The following is a 17,486-nucleotide window of genomic DNA, read 5'->3' as shown; positions in this document are numbered from 1 at the left end:
AAGTGAAAATTTCAAATACATGTAAATATGCTGCACTTCTAACTTGACACCTTTGACAACATCAGTCTTCGTTCATAACAATTCAGTAATGACATTAACAACACTGGTAGCCTGTAAAGTTTATATTGAATCTGTGCAAAATTTATATTTAAACCCTGTAGTATTTTCATATATGTTTTTCATAACGCTTTGAATGATTAGGTCAATATGGACCCAGAACTAACCTTCTGTGCTTTCTGTGGGCCCAGCACTTACCTTCTGTGCTTTCTGCAACTCCTTCTCTGCATGGTCCGCAGCTTCTTTGAATGCTTGTAGCTCTGAAAGAGCGAATACACAGAAATACATCAGGTCTTCTTAAAATGCCTGTAGCTCTGAAAGAGACACATACACAGAAATACATCAGGTCTTCTTAAAATGCCTGTAGCTCTGAAAGAGACACATACACAGAAATACATCAGGTCTTCTTAAAATGCCTGTAGCTCTGAAAGAGACACATACACAGAAATACATCAGGTCTTCTTAAAATGCCTGTAGCTCTGAAAGAGACACATACACAGAAATACTGCAGGACTTCTTAAAATGCCTGTAGCTCTGAAAGAGACACATACACAGAAATACATCAGGTCTTCTTTAAATGCCTGTAGCTCTGAAAGAGACAAATACACAGAAATACTGCAGGACTTCTTTCATTCAACTGGTACCTCATTTAGATGGGCCACAATCATATGAAAACATGCCTAAACTGGATTTTTTGCTAAGAAGAGACTTTCTTTAAAGGAAACATATCATAAAAGCGGAAAGTGTCGTCACTGATTATGGTAGTCCATATGAACTGCACAGGCTAATCTGGGAAGACACTTTACGGGTACGCACATGCATGCAACCATTTCATTGCCTGATAAAGCTTTTAAAGTGACTATTGCTTGCAGACACATTTTTGAACAAGAAAAGACTGTCTGTATTTGAACCAACATAAACTAGACAGATTCTAAAATCTAAGCCTTTTAAAATTTATATTTCACAGTTTAGTAAAATATCGTTTTGATTCAAGATTCTGTAGATGTATAACTTTTCCTCAACCCTTTAGGGATGGTTACAAATTACAATACCAATCAAATTGGAAATATTAGCTTAAATATCAGCATATTTGGGATCTGTTAAAAACTTGAACATTTACAAACTGTATCAGTAACATTCAAACACTTTTCAATATTTTGCATGTTTTAAAATAAAAATAAAAATGTTTTACAGGTCAATTTGTCTTGGCTGCACAGATCTGACCAATTTTGTCTTCGTCACTTGTTTTTCACAATGTAGATCAAAAATAGTTTGCAAAACATGGCTTTATTTAAAAATCTTCAAACACGGTAAATAATTCTATAGATATTATATTAGTAATTTTATTTCAAAAAGATGTGTTAAGTAAATTATTTTTTATTCTTGGATTTTTAACTGAAGATTTTTATTTCGCAATTATGTTTTTGACAACTTTGCATCTGATCATTCTGCATTTACAGTTAGTGTAAATGGGTTAAAAGCACAATCATTGGAATTTCATCAATCCTTCCTATTGATATGCAATTAATCTATCAATTAATGGACTAAATTCATAATACAATCATTTGACAACTAAGTATATTGTCTTTTTGTCGGCATAAACCCTGTAGATATAAACAGAGCTGTAGCTCCATCCCACATTACCGGAAGTCAGAAAAAATCAGATGCAGTATGTAGCTGCCAATTGACCCCAATTTCATCTACAAATTGGGAATGGACCGAAATGGTGTATTAAATTTAAAATCAAGTAAAAATTATTAACATCAAATAAAAAGCTTTCTTTCATGAACAATTTTTTTTTCAGATTTACTTCAAATTAAACAAGAGCACCGCCTTGCGGGTGCAGACCGCTCATCTATTTTCTTTTTAAAGTCGAAGGGACTCTCATTTTCAATCACAAAGGAGGGAGTAGTGGAGTGAAGAGGGGTGTATAGTGTGGGGTTGTGGACATTTATTACATTATCTTCCAAAAAAGCGAAAAAAAAAAAAATTCGGGGGGGGGGGGGGGGGGGGGGTGGGTTTGGGTGCGATGGTTGGACGGTATTTCAAACATAACCGTTTAAAAAAAAAATGGGGGGGGGGGTATAGTGTGAGGGTGTGGTGATAATTTGTGAGATGATCTTAAAAAAAAAAAAATAAATAAAAATAAAAAAATAAAATTGGGGGTGGGGTGGGGTGGGGGGGGGGATGGGGGGGTGGGGTGGGGGTATAGTGTGAGGGTGTGGTGGTCATTTGTGAGATGATCTTAAAAAAAAAAAAAAAAAAAAAAAAATTAGGGGGGGGGGGAGGGGGGGGAGGGGGGGGAGGGGGGGAGGGCACGGGGGATGGTTTGGGTAAAGTCTATTGTGGTATGTCAGGTAAGAGTAGTTTCATCAAAGTATCAATCAAATCTAATCATAAATAAAGAAGTTATGGCAATTTTAGAAAAATTTAATAATTTGACCTTGAGAGTCAAGGTCATTCAAAGGTCAAAGTAAAATTCAAGTTGCCAGGTACAGTAACCTCATGATAGCATGTAAGTATTTGAAGTTTGAAAGCAATAGCCTTGATACTTCGAGTGGATCGAAACACAAAATTTAACCATATATTAAAAGTTACTAAGTCAAAAAAGGGCCATAATTCCGTAACAATGACAACCAGAGTTATGCAACTTGTCCTTTTACTGTACCCTTATGATAGTTTGTGAGTGTTCCAAGTATGAAAGCAATATCTATGATACTTTAGGGGTAAAGTGGACAAAAACATAAATCTTAACCAAATTTTTAATTTTCTAAGTATAAAGGGCCCATAATTCCGTCCAAATGCCAGTCAGAGTTACATAACTTTGCCTGCACCGTCCCCTTATGATAGTTCATAAATCTTGCAAGTATGAAAGCAATAGCTTTGATACTGTAGGAATAAAGTGGACCTAAACACAAAACTTAATCAAATTTTCAATTTTCTAAGTATAAAAAGGGGGTTTATTCCGCCCTACCAACTTTATTAAGAGGAACAACGCTTCTTTAAAAATATACCAAACGTCCACTTATGCTTTATTAGTTTCCAGACCGTATAATTTCTACATGTATATTTATCAGGGTTGGCACCAATCGACAGCCCCTGGTTTTAACCGTTTAAAACCGCCCCAGTCAATACTCCCGAAGTGGTCATTACTGGTCAATACTGGTCGATTGAACTTTACCCCCAATTTTGATTAATATTCCATGCCTAATTAAACAATATTGATAATATAAATTAAACAGACATGTTGCCAATTATGTCTTAAGCTATTAATACCCAATATGTTATACCTTTGATTACCGGAATAAACCCCCATCGGAAAAAAACCCCTGTGCTAAAAACGGCAGGGCGGAATAAACCCCCTTTCATAGTTTACATACGCGGAAGAAACCCCCTCGCTAGTTTTGCATAGGCGGAACAAACCCCCTTCGAGTTTTCAGACAGGCGGAATAAACCCCCTTCGTGTTTTCAGACAGTCGGAATAAACCCCCTTCCTAAGTGTTAAGTCTTTCCCGCAGAGGTTGTAAAATCCCGACTCGAACGATTCCCCAATACATCCGTTTCAACCCGACTCTATTACTGCATGCTTGCTACTTTTCAAGTTTATATTCATTTCCCAATAATCCCGTTTATAACATTTTTAAAGCACTTTCTGGTAAATATTAACGATAAAAGCTCTCAATAATTTCTTTAACACAAACCTTGGCATTTTTTCTCTTGTATCAAATAAATTTCGGCATAAGTGACTATTTATAGACTTGATGAAATATTCCCTCCGAACATGCATCAATCCCCTGACTAGTTGTGTGCTTGTTACAACGCTCAATACACCCACGCTTTATATGCTGCATAATTTTCGCGCCCTTTTTATTGAGAAAAAGAGTAAACACAAAATAGAATTTACACTGCAAAAATATTTCAACGTTGCGGTAACATTTACATTCGGAAGTGTGTTTCGTATTAAAAACGCGTTAACACCAACTTACGGGAGTGTGTTTCGGATTTACAGTAAAGAAGTGTACCGGCCGTTTGTTCACAAGTTGTTAATGAAGTTGTCAATGATACACACTAATATTCAATCTGTGAAACTCAAACATCGTTATCGTGATAATTGAATGAAGGTGCGAAAATCTGATTAAAGGAGTGTAACGGCCGTTTGTTCACAAGCTGTGAAGAATTAATCAAGATGGTAATAAAACATAACTTCACACGAGCCGCAAAGGCGCCGATCATGACACAACTTCTCATCATTATCTACAATGGCCGGTACATTAAAGGACCTTTTATATAATTAAATGAAGGTGCGAACATCTATTTCCAAACTGTTGTGTGCTGAGTAAAGAGGTGTACCGGCCGTTTGATCACAAGTTGTTAATGATGAGATGCTCGTGTGAATTTGTCTTGCACTCGTTTCAGTGAGATTATACCATTTATATGCGTTAATTTGTACTAGATTGATTAAAATAATAAAAACACAAAATTAGAGCCCAGAGCCGATAGTGACGAAGATATTTCGTACATATTTTCCTATAATAACCGAAGCATTCGTCTTTAAAAATAAATTGAATCATGCAAAAAAACGTGCTTTCTGACAATGAAAGTGAATTTCTGTAAACAATTACAGTGCGTTTGAATGTAACTAAATCGTCTGGAAGGGGGTTTGTTCCGCTATGGAAGGGGGTTTATTCCGCCTGTCTGAAAACTCGAAGGGGGTTTGTTCCCCCTATGCAAAACTAGCGAGGGGGTTTCTTCCGCGTTTGCAAACTATGAAAGGGGGTTTATTCCGCCCTGCCGTTTTTAGCGAAGGGGGTTTCTTCCGGAGGGGGTTTCTTCCGTACACCATACCTATTCATGCAATTTGTAGGGCAATCTCTCAAAATTTTGTAAATTAGTCAAAGTTGGTCAATTGGATTTTTCTGGTTGATTGAACTTTTTTTCAATTCTAATGAATTATGAATGCTCAGAAAATTCTGTGCTTGATTCAACAAGAACCTGTCAACTACTGTGTATGAGTTGTTCCTCATGCCCCCATGTCCCCACAGTCTTCTCACCTATACAGGATGGGGCACCCAAAACTGATAATAGGGCCTTAAATGGCACCTTTTTGACACGACCCTTTCTTGTCATGTTTTTTTGCCTAGATTTCTTTAAATACTTTTTAAACAAAATAGTGAAACAATCTTTTATTTTCCATTGATATAAAAATAAAAAACATAAGAAATAATTATTAAAAGAAAAAAATAATTGAAAAGAAGAGTAGGGTAGACCCACAATTGGAAAACATTTTTGTTGTCAAAATCAAGAACTTTGATTGCTTATTCATTTGAATACCAATTGAACTTTTAAATATGAAAGGGAAAAAAACCCTCTTAATACAGAAAGGAGAACAGTTAGAAGTTACTACTAAATCAATAGCAAGTAACATCCTTTTGTGTGAGTGATATGAAATAGCCTAAGGGCAGATTTGCTTCATTGTCAATATCAGAGACATAACACTGTATGCATTTTATTATCAATTAAGGCTTAGGGGCCAGATTTATGACCCTAGAAAACACAAGAGTTCTGTTTGTCCATCTGCTTATCAAATAGATATGTCAATAGATAAGTGAAATACTATGGTAACTACAATAGTAATAATACTTAAGTAACAGATGAGATTTACTGAGATAAAGATATTGCCTGAGTCCTTATGTATTTAAGGCCATTTCCATAAATAATAAAGAAGTAATTTTTTACAGCTTTAAAGATTTTTTTTTAACAATAAATGGCTCAAACAAAAGTTTACTAGTATCAATTACAGAATAATTATTGATTTAATAAAAAATAGCTCCTTTGTGATGTTATAATGCTTCAATTTTCAATCGACCAGTATTGACCAGTAATGACCAGTATTGACCAGTAATGACCGGTTTTAACCGGGTATTGACCGCCGGCCCGGTCAATACTCAATTGACCGGTCAATAGGCCAACCCTGATATTTATTTTTCCTTTTTGTGTACAAGACTGCAGACAGACAGACTGAACGAAGGATAGAGTTCCCTTCAGTTAACCACCTGTTTGATGCTGTATGTTGATGCTGCATATGTAAGTGTATATGAAGTGAAAACACCAAAAATAAACAACGGTTGCGATAGACACCTATAAACATAGCATATACTGTTAGATGCGTCTAATGTCACTTCAACTTCTTTGCCATTAAAAAAATGTCTTATGACAAGCTCACACATAAGCCACATACCTCGCTCCTGTTTCTTGTTTTGTGCTTCAAGTTCATATTTGGCTGTTCTCAGCTCAAGCAGCTGCAACTGAAAAAAACATTCTAAAATTTTAATATTTCTTTATACTTTGCAGCAAACATTGGGCCATTTAAACCGTAATTTCTTGTATTTCTAGGAGAAGTGCCCCCCCCCCCAGATTTTTCACTGGGCGGAGAACTGCCCCCTCACTGTTTTTTTATAGGGCGGAGAACTGCCCACCTGCTGATTAATAAGGGGCGGAGAACTGCCCCCCTGTCAGAATTGATGACCCGGAGAAGTGCCCCGTATGCGGCTTTATTCAAAGCTAACAAGTTCTTAACAATTAAGGACGGTCCGGTCTACCATTTAAAAGATTAAAAGATCGCGGTGCTTATCGTCTACGGTAACAAGTTCTCTGCCTGCCTAATTAAGTGTGATTAATGTTTTGCCATTTTAATTATTGTTTGTTGTATATAGGACCTTTCACACCTAACAACCCGTGAAAACACCGACCACAAGTGTAAAAGAGACATTAAATGTGACAACTGTACATTCAGATTATTAAAAAAGCACATACTTTCTATTATTTAAACTTATCAATTACTGATCATATTATATCCTACATCTATTTCGTATATTTTTATATATATTTTTTTTTTGGGGGGGGTGGAGGAAGGCAGATAGTTGACTTAAAAAAGAAGAGTGAGTCAGTTTTTGAACGTTGTCGGCGGACTTGTGCGATTGAGGTAGTGTCTTGTTTATGTAAGAATGCATATATGTTTGAATGTATGTATGATTGTAACTGTAAATGTATATATGTATGAATGTATGTATGTATGAATGTATGTATATGTATGAATGAATGTATGTTTTGAACGTTTATGTAAGCATGTATATATTTTTTTAATGTATGTCTGAATGTATGTATGTATGATTGTAACTGTGAATGTATGTATGCATGTAATGTGTGTATTTATGTATGTTATTTTGTATGTCACATGAATTAACTAAACAACATAAATAAATTGATTATAAATTCGACTTCACTTCACTTTTTTCTTCAAGTCAGCTAAATTATTGCCTTTGCTTTGCCTATTAATTTACTTTTTTATACGTAAATTTACGTTTTTTCCATGGGATACACGTCTATATTTAGTTGCGACACATGGCCAGTATTAACACGCACGCGTTTCCTGTGTGGATCTAGACTATGTTTCGCGCTCTTATGAAAACACGACTTTTACATGGCATTCATGTATAGTGAGTGGTGCACAGGGGGTGGATCGTACGCAAGTAACTGGCGTGGAATTAGTAAGAAAAATAGTAACTGGGGTTCAAAATGGCGGTTAATGGGTGAATTGTGAATGTTTTCGTCGGAATTTTTGAAAGGTTTGTACATTTACCATATTTATTCGACATTGTCCTTACGCGCAAGATGATCTACTGATATTCATTTAACCTCGGTATAAATCCTGTAGATGCATTATTAATATTAAACAAGTTATTGAAGACTTTATACGCAAATGCCTCATTGTTTACGATTAACACGGTTAATTTTATGTGCATTTTGAAACCATATATAAGAATTTTTCAGCAGTTTTCATGGAAAGGTGGACTCAATTACCATTATAGTTTACGTTGTATAAGCACCAGGATGCTTCCAAAAGGCAATCGCAATATATGCATCAAAATTTGAAAACTAAACCCCATTTCAGTAACTGGTGAGCACCGTACCCCCACTTTCAGTAACTGGTGTTTATTCAATAGTCAGAGTACACAGAAAAAAGAAAACATATTAATATTTATTTTATGTGTTATTACAGATGGAATCGTCCAACGGAGATCAAATTCAATGGGAATTGTGCGGTGTTGCATTATCATGTGCATACTCTTTAAAGCGGCGCATGCAGATTCATATAGTGATTCCACATACGAGTGCGATTTTCCAGAGTGCGCAAAAACATTCAAGTGTAAAAAAAATCTCTGCAACGTCACACCCGTTCCCACACCGATAGTCCAAAAGTCTGTAGTCAGTGTGGGAAGGAGTTCACAACGACGTATTGGCTTAACAAGCATGAAAATGAGATTCACCGAGGCAAAGCATCAAAGTATTTATGGACAGTGTGTGCGAAGCATTGTCAGTCAGGATACGCACTTCAACAACATTTGAGTTGACATTTGGATGAAAAAAACACACCCGTGAAGTATGTTCGAAGTCATACAAAACCCCATCAATTCTTCGAATACACAAATGCAGCCCTCCGGACGATGGAAAAGGAAAGCATGCTGTGCAACATGCACCAAAACATTTAAGACAATGAGGCTGTTGAAACAGCACATGAATAAGCACGATGCTCCCAAATTTTCTTGCCACGTCTGTGGAAAAATGTTCAAATGGAAGCATTGCATGAACAATCATATTAAGCAATGTTGTGTGGAAATTAATCAAGAGTAATTTTAACACCCTTTCTCGTAAAACTACAACGTTTGCAACTGTTTCCCTGTTTATTATTTCATTGTTTGAATTGCTTGTTTTTAAGTTGAGTGCCATTTTTTGCTTAATTAACAAAATTCCTATTCAAACTAAAAATCACAATATTTCCTTTAATTTGAACTTTATCGTCGTTTTAATGTTAGTAATCAGGAAACCAACACTGACAGTCTTTTTGAAGTTATTTTTCTCGAATGTTTTGAAACTTATAGGCTTGCATCCGTTCTTTTATAAATAGGATAGGAAAAATAGATTTTAATAATTAAGTTATCACAGTTGATTTTTAAAAAGTTTTTTGTTCACAAGCTGTATGTTCTATATTACGAGTAGACATTCTGGAACTGAGTGTTTGTTTTTGTATACACTAAGTTGTTTTTGTTCTTATTTCCCAATATGTACATTCCAATAATATGCGATTTTGTAAATTTTTCACAAGGACACAGATAATCAAAAAATATGTATACATTGTGTTCGGAATTCGGCATTTTCATTGTTAATACATTTAAAAATATTTTGTGGTGGAATGCATGGAAAGATTTTATATAGTATGGGTTTTGGTGCTAGTTAAGTTTCGTATAAGTGACATAAACCATACATTAATAGCGTCATATACTTTTCTAGTCGTTTAAAGTTGGCATGGAGTCTGAGTGTGTTCACATTTTATTGTGATAAATATCCCCCCATTCCAAACCGCTGTGATTGTCATTACAAATAGTAATGTGATTTTATGTCTCATTATTATTACATTCGTAAATAGTAACACAGTGTGTGTTAATACCGTGAGTCGTGTTCTGAGAAAACTGAACATAATGCATGTGCCTAAAGTGTCCCAGATTAGCCTGTGCAGTCCGCACTGCTAATCAGGAACGACACTTTCCGCCTAAATTGAATATTTCCTAAGAAGAGACTTTATTTAAAAGAAAAATGTCATAAAAGCGGAAAGTGTCGTCCCTGATAAGCTTGTAGGCTAATCTGTGACGACACTTTACGCACAAGTATTATGTCGAGTTTTCTCAGAACGCGGCTTTCGTGTTTCTAGTCAATTTACATTTATTTGAATTTATTTTGAATCAGTATTTAAATGTTAATAAACGTAACAATAAATAAAGTACATTCTAGTATGTCTTATTTGTATGGAACAGATCATGCGTATTATATGATACAGATTCGAGCATTCATGTAAAACGCAAACGTGAACAGTTTTACCAGCAATGCAATTTATTCAGGAAAAAACGTTAATATTTATAGTTCGCTGTACTTGTTCCGCGGATTTAAGCTACAAAACGGGTAAAACAACTTTTACCGTGTCACACAAATATTAGTTACTATTAATCTTATTCTGATCAAAATTCCGCGAACACTTTAAATAAGAAAACACGGCCTCGTTGAATCTTGTTATTTGTCTATTATGCACATTATCTGACAAAGCTTTTGCATGATTTCCGGGAGACAAATATTGTTCCCACATATCCGTTGCATGACTTATTCTTTGCTTATACAAAATCATTTAGTTATGATTAAAACAACATTGTTAATACGAATCCCTTTTTAATGTCAAAGTCACTTTAAATCAGCTATTATAAAAAGAGCATTATTTGTTTTATTAAGAGTTCTTTTAAGTCATTAGATGGAATGCCATGTCTTAAAGAAGGTAGTATTTTTGATTCATTAACGTTGAAGTGTTCCCGAATCGACTGAACGCCTTTCGGAATTCCACCGATATTTGCTTATCGTTCTCTTCTTTCCTTTGTGCGGAGCCCTTATGTCAAACTCATAGTTTCTGAAACAGAAAGCTAAGTTGTGAGGAATGGGATTGTAACTGCACAATTAAAGGTCTGTATTAACAAATGTTGAAAGGCTAAAATATAGACTCAGACTGAGATTTTCAATCAATTAATTAGCGATTTTAAATCATGCTTTAATAATGAATGAAAAGTGGTCTTTGTGTAAATCTCTTTATAGTAAATGTGATTTTTGTATGACACGAATTGTATATAAAATGATAGTTCGATTCTTTTTTTTGTAAGTCTGAGTCTATAATTCGACAAAAACCTTCATGAATTCAAGCCTTGTTTTTATGTACATATACCAAGTGTGCTTTTTTTAAGAAACACCAGTTACTGAAAGTGGGGGTACTGTGCTCACCAGTTATTGAAATGGGGTTTAATTTTCGATTTTTGATGCATATATTGCGATTGCCTGTTGGAAGCATCCTGGTGGTCATAAAAGGTAAACTATAATGGTTTTTGAGTCCACCTTTCCATAAAAACTGCTGAGAAACCCATATATATGGCATAAAAATGCATATACAATGAACCGTGTCAATCGTAAACAATGAGAATCTTATGCATAAAGTCTTCAATAACTTTTGTAATATTGATAATTCATCAGTAGGATTTATACTGAGGTTTAATGGATATCAGTAGATCATCCTGCGCCTAAATATAATGTCGAATAAGTATCGATAATGTACAAACCTTTCAAAAACTCCGACGAAAACATTCACAATTCACCCATTAACCACCATTTTGAACACCAGTTACTATTTTTCTCACTTACGCCACGCCAGTTACTTGCGTACGATCCACCCCCTGGGTGCAGATGCGTACCAGGGGCCTTAAACAGTATTATCACATGTCTTTAGACAATTTGTGTTATTCCGTTCGATAAATGGTAATATACATGTACTGAAATTAAATTGTTACCGGATAAAATGTGTACGGCGATAACGTAAAATTACCCGTAAGTATTGTTTTACTAAATTCTGACAGGGGGGCAGTTCTCCGCCCCTACCGATTTGATTGGGGGGGGGCACCTCTCCGCCACCTTTAAAATAAAATGTCAAAGCCTTTTTTACATTTGGGGGAAATGTAGCAGAGTCTACAGATAGAGTTTAGCGACAAAGAGTTGTTGTTTTTATATAAGAATGGTAACATGTTTGTATGCTAATTTGTTAAAAACAGTAGCCAAATCTTTAACTGCAAATGCTTAATAGATTATTATAAAACTTGGAGTTACTTAAAATAAGTGGGGTTATTTAAAAAAAAGTGCATCTAAATTTCCAATTTAAATGCATTTTCTTAAATTAAGATTACGTTGAGAGGGGAATTAGAAGAATATTGAAAAGGGAAAAATATATACCTTTTGAGCATAGAAATGGGGATGAATTTTGGCCCATAATTGGCTCTAAAAGTCGCTGCAAATAGGCCACTGTTTTCATTATATCTCAATGTAAAAAATATACCTAAACTTCTAGTGTATACTGAATCCTTGGCATGTAAATTTGTGAAATGAATCTAGTCAGAGGCATGATACTTAATTTATTTTGAAATCCCATGTTTTAGAATAATTGTCAACCATAAAAAATGTATGTGTTAAATAGTTCAATAGCAGACTACTTGATGTCAAGGTGATACTGCATGAAAGGTATGTTGGGAATCAAAGACTTGAAGAATATAACAGCAACCTTGACCATATGCATGATGTGAGCAACTAGCTACATACATGTCAAAATTTTTCAGGTCCAAATCAGGACATTACATAAAAAAATGTCGGGACATTTGACAAAAAATTGGAACAGCTTTAACAATCAATCAAGCAACGTTCTCCCTTTTCTAAAAGTACACACACATGTGCACTAAGCAGATGACTCCATAAAATGAAATGTGGAGCATGACTCAATATGAACATGTGTAAATAGTGTAACACGATGTGTGCGCATCAAGCCCTGTTTTTATTCGATCAATCATTAATTTACTCTAAATTTAGAGTGATGCAAAATGTACTAACTATTTTCTGAAAAATCAGTCGAAAACAAAAGAAATTGTATGCGAAACATCAATGCGTATCGGTCAGCGCTCAATTTGTTTAATATACAAAATGTGTGTTTTTTTAGCCTCAGGTGGCATAATACATAGAATACTGCGTAATGGTATCTTTGTCTTGATTGGGCAATAAAATACAAAAGCATTCAGCTTTTAATTCACTACAATGAAGCTATTGATAGCAATTAGCGTCCCCTATCATAAACACACCATGGTTCGAAGGCCTGATATAATCAATAATTCAGGCTTGGCGAAATTGGAAAAAATCTGCCGGTCATCCAGACAGGCATTTCAGAAAATGTGCCGGTCCGGAGAAAATTTAGACGGACCAAAAGAAACAACACAACTGTGTACATTAACATAAATGATGATGATCATCCAACGAAATATGTAACAGGGCATCTAATTGGTCAAACTATATTTACTGACCAATGATATCCATTTAGGCATTATAACATCGTAAACTAAAGTAACAGGAAGTATCGAAAATAAAATTGCGGTTAACGGACGTTAACTTGTACAATTTTATATGACAAATGTTTTGAGACCTATGAAGAGTGCATGTTATAAAGATATCACTAGAACATTGTTTATATTTTATAAACAACCTTTTTAAAGCCATGCTTCACAGAGCTCCAGATAAGAGCCGTACAGCCGTATTTACGGCTTTTTCATGAAGGTTTACGCATTTATTTTTATAAACTGGACGTACAATTACGACTTTAATCTCCCTTTTACGCATTTACGAAACAAATCTGGCCGTACCGATACATCCGCATCAGCGTGGTTTGATTTGTTGGTCTCAAACATAACGGCACTTTTCGTTAATTTAAATTACCGAAAAGCTGTAGACTTGGTTTGGGTTTTATTGTCTATTCTGTCGCGTGATTTCCTGTAACTCATAAACCCGTAAAAAAAAATATGTCTGTGCACAAGGGAATGCCCGCTAAACCGAAAGCGGTTCAAAAAAACACTTTGTTGTCATATAATGGATACATACGGTCGTTTAACCATACTGACATTCAAACTGTAAACCCAAAAATATACATTGTCGCCCCGGATATTAAACGATGTGATTGCATGGGAGGTTAAAAACGTTAGAAAACACGATGGGAAACGGATACAAACAAAAACTATCGAAGATTGGAAAACTACATGTTTGGTTTGTCACGGAGAAAATAGAAGACGTTCTACGGTTAATTTGTGAAATTTGCCGTAGTGCTGCTAAACTGTGTAAATTTAGCACAGTGTGGGCCTATGAAGGTTTGAATTTTACAGTATTTTTATAAACTAAAGTAGTTTTACTTGTTCATAGGTATAATTTTTTGCTTTGCATTCTGTGTCCCCAAAGAATCCACTTTGCAAATGATATTTTAAGTTAAACACCCTTCGATATTCAAGAACACAGGTAGTACAGTACTACCTGTATTTTTGGATATGGTAGTACAGGTACTCAGTGCTCCAGCTAGGCCTAAATCGAAGGGCGCCGCGCCCTGCCCTCCCGAACCTTCGCCCTGCCCTCCCGAACCTCCGCCCTGCCCCCCCCCCTGCCAAAAAAAAAATTTTTTTTTTTTTTTTTTACATATGATTATTCATTGTAATTAATTCAATCCTCATTGTAGACATTATATTTTAATGGTTTAATAATAATGGGAATAATATATTCTAACAATTATAAATAACATATAAATTAACATGCAACAGAAAGCATTCCAGAAACACCCGCGCGCTCGAACGTGCCCTTTTCACAAAATACTGCGCGTCGAAAGTGCCCTTTTGACAAAATACTGCGCGTCGAAAGTGCCCTTTTGACAAAAAAGCCCCCCTGCCCTTTTCAAATCCTAGCTGGAGCACTGAGGTACTACTTGATTTTCAGGGTTACTCCTTTCTTTCTGTCAGTGGCAGTACCGTTACTAATTTCACAAATCCTCATCTGGAGCTCTGCTTCATTAAGAAATTCATATTTTAATGTCCTTATCAACTCGAAAAATATGTCAAAGCTACCAAGATCTTTTTTGTTAGAACGCAGTTGCTGATTTTGCGACCCAGTTTGAAGAAGGTGTTGTGTAACCAGTTGGATTTGCTAATTGTATGCAACAAACTTATTGCAAACATCAAAACACTGAGTGATTTCATTTTCATGAATTTTAGTAAGGGGTTAGCTCTTGGAATTTTTAACATTGAACAAAATATGATTTGTTTGCATTCATTTCACATTTTGCCGGTCGCCAGGACCGACATTCTTGTTAAACCTGCTGGACCAAATGGATATCTGCCAGTCAGGACCGGCAGACAGGCAATTTCGCCAAGTCTGATAATTTGCAGATAAATCGCAGATAAGGTGTCTAAAACAACACTGGAGCACTCAAGTGGTACAAAGAGGTTGTAAATAGGGGGCAATAAAGGGATTAGCAATGGAAAATTTAATCAAGAAGATTGAATAGTGAATTTTATTGTGACCTTGTAGATCGTACAACTTTTTTACGAAGGTTTGGACGAATTGTCTCATACCGGGAAGCTGGGACAAACAACCTTAAGGCAGGACTATCCTGTCAAGATCGGGATGTCTGGCATGTATGACTAGCAAACCGGGTGGATGGTTTTTACAACCAAGAAGTTATAGTTCACAATTGAATGACTGAATGCCACCGGAAAAAAAGCCACTCAAATGATCATCAACCAAACGCATGCACTAAGAAAATAACAGTTACTCCCAATAAAACAGAGCCAATACATTATCATTAACATGAAGGCCATGCACGAACTGTCAAAGCAACAGACGTAATAAGTCACTGGTAAACACTGTCAACAACGACGTTAGCAGCACAACTAGTTTAGAATTACGTCAGTGTGATAAAGTAATCAAGATAACTATCTAATAAACGCACTTATATATTTATATTTTTCATTTGATGTAGATATTTGTAAGAAAATTCAGAAAATTACCTGCATCCGATGAAACTCATCCTCTGAGAGAGCAGACGCCATTTTGTACATATCACGTGATAAATGCAACCGTGAACGACACCGCACATCAACTAAGATGTATCAATTACCATAGATGTCATTAAATATAGTATTTGTATTACTCGGGTGATCTGTGTGTAGAGTTACAGTGCGTCGATGCTCCAGAGGGGTCATACACTTTATGTAAAGAAGAGTTCTATTGTTATATTCTGAATTTAAATATCACCACATTTATTAAACAGAAATACATTTATTTAAAATGGGTCATTCTTATGACATGCAAATCAGTGTAAATGAGTTCAAAGACCTAACAAGCAAATGATGATATTATCATTAACAAACTGGCATGAGACAAAACAAGTATTTTAGGGAAAGGAACATCCATCCCGATGAATTGCGATATACTAACATGTGTTTTAGGTTGTAGTTACTTTTCTACGAATTCATTTATTCTACAACTTTGGAATTAATTCAAACATATATACACACACTTCATAATGGTTATTATTCAAAATTGTACATGATATTTATAAATGCTCTATCCTATATCAAATCAGTGATTATTTTACTAGTGTCCGACAAGAAATTAATCGTGAGTGTTATCTGTGTGTTGCTTATAATCCGATAACAAAGTGCAATCAATTATCGGATCAGTCACCGATCACTTGCGGTAATGTCGATTGTTAACAGTAAAAGTGTATTTTAATCACCCAATAAGAATCAACATTTGTCGTCTACTAATAATATAATGGGAGCCGGTTGGATAAGTTGGCGCACATGATGCAACGTCATTTCGCAATTTGGAATTCTTTGTTAACCGCAACCATGAGTAATAGGTTACAATATTCTAAATCATTTTGGTGTTCAATGCTATACGGTCTAAAAATGGAACGTCATTTATTTGAAGACACAACTCTCTGTATGGGCACTTGCCATGACTTTATTTTTGAATATTTCTGTGTGCATGTGGTAGGGAAAACATTGTTGTATACTACAAATTCAGTGTTTTGCTTATAGGTTGGAGACTACATGAGATTTTGACAGATGGCGGGAAACCCTCATCAACTGGTGATCAGCCGGTAAAAAGGTGGCCTTAAAACAGTGACCGTTGATTCGCGTCGAGTTCTTTCTTACAAACTGCATGACCAATCGTTTTATTGTTTAAATCCATTCGGCTTGGCATGCTCTTTAAGAAAAGGTGTGGTTATGGGGGTGTCTACGCGCAAAAGTTTGACTTTATTTTTCGTTGAAGTTGTTGACTTTACATTGAATTTGTTAAGGAAATCTTCTGGTATATTGTGACCTAATAGCGACAACGTTTTTGATGTCGTTAAATATCCAAGGACGTCGAACATTAAATAAATCAAAACAATAGCGGATTCTTCAAAACGGTAACTAAACCGAAAACGAATATTAATTACAACGGTGTGAACGCGGTTAACACCTGCTAATTAGTTTGCATTGTCAATTAATAATTGGATTAATTGACTGTTAATCGATAATCCCATAATGCCCGATTTATGTTTTTAAAAACAAATTATGGGTGGGTAATATAGAAGATAAGAGTCATAAACACAAACGTTTGAAATTTTCGAAAGTGTCAAATGAATTTCGGCATATGGTTCTATTCAAAGATATGAAGAAATAAGCTCCCAATCAGGACCGTTGTAGTGAAACATGCGTAAATCACCTGACACGGTTTGCACGCGTCGTGTACAGCTATTTAAGGTTACAAATACTACATTTAATAAATGAATTTCCTTTTCCAGATAAAAAGCGCGCGAAAATTGTCGTGGGTGTATTTATTTGTAAATAAAAATTTCGTAGCGGGTACAACATTGAGATCATATAATTTCTATTAAAAGTTTCGTTGTGAATTTCAACTAAAGTACCGGAGTATCTCGCAAATTA

General features: G+C 35.3%; 1 protein-coding gene across 3 annotated transcripts in view; it reads right to left on the bottom strand.

Moving 5' to 3' along the window:
• The window catches only part of LOC127830992 (GRIP1-associated protein 1-like), a 57,345-nt gene that overhangs the window by 37,303 nt on the left and 2,556 nt on the right, over positions 1-17,486 (bottom strand). For 2 of the 3 annotated variants that reach the window (XR_008026348.1, XM_052355959.1), the window contains exons 2-4: positions 15,555-15,752; positions 6,296-6,362; positions 256-317 (exon numbers count right to left, since the gene is read on the bottom strand). Coding sequence is in view for 2 of the 3 variants with exons in the window: in XM_052355959.1 (XP_052211919.1) it covers positions 256-317; positions 6,296-6,362; positions 15,555-15,605 (180 nt within the window). In the remaining variant the exon portion in view is untranslated. Of the gene's footprint in view, positions 1-255; positions 318-6,295; positions 6,363-12,818; positions 13,008-15,554; positions 15,753-17,486 lie in introns of those variants that run through there. The other variant, XM_052355960.1, reaches the window with a different exon arrangement.

The sequence above is a fragment of the Dreissena polymorpha genome, chromosome 5 (assembly GCF_020536995.1).
Source record: "Dreissena polymorpha isolate Duluth1 chromosome 5, UMN_Dpol_1.0, whole genome shotgun sequence".
Classification (NCBI taxonomy): Eukaryota; Metazoa; Mollusca; class Bivalvia; order Myida; family Dreissenidae; genus Dreissena; species Dreissena polymorpha.
This window is presented reverse-complemented; position numbering and strand designations above follow the sequence as displayed.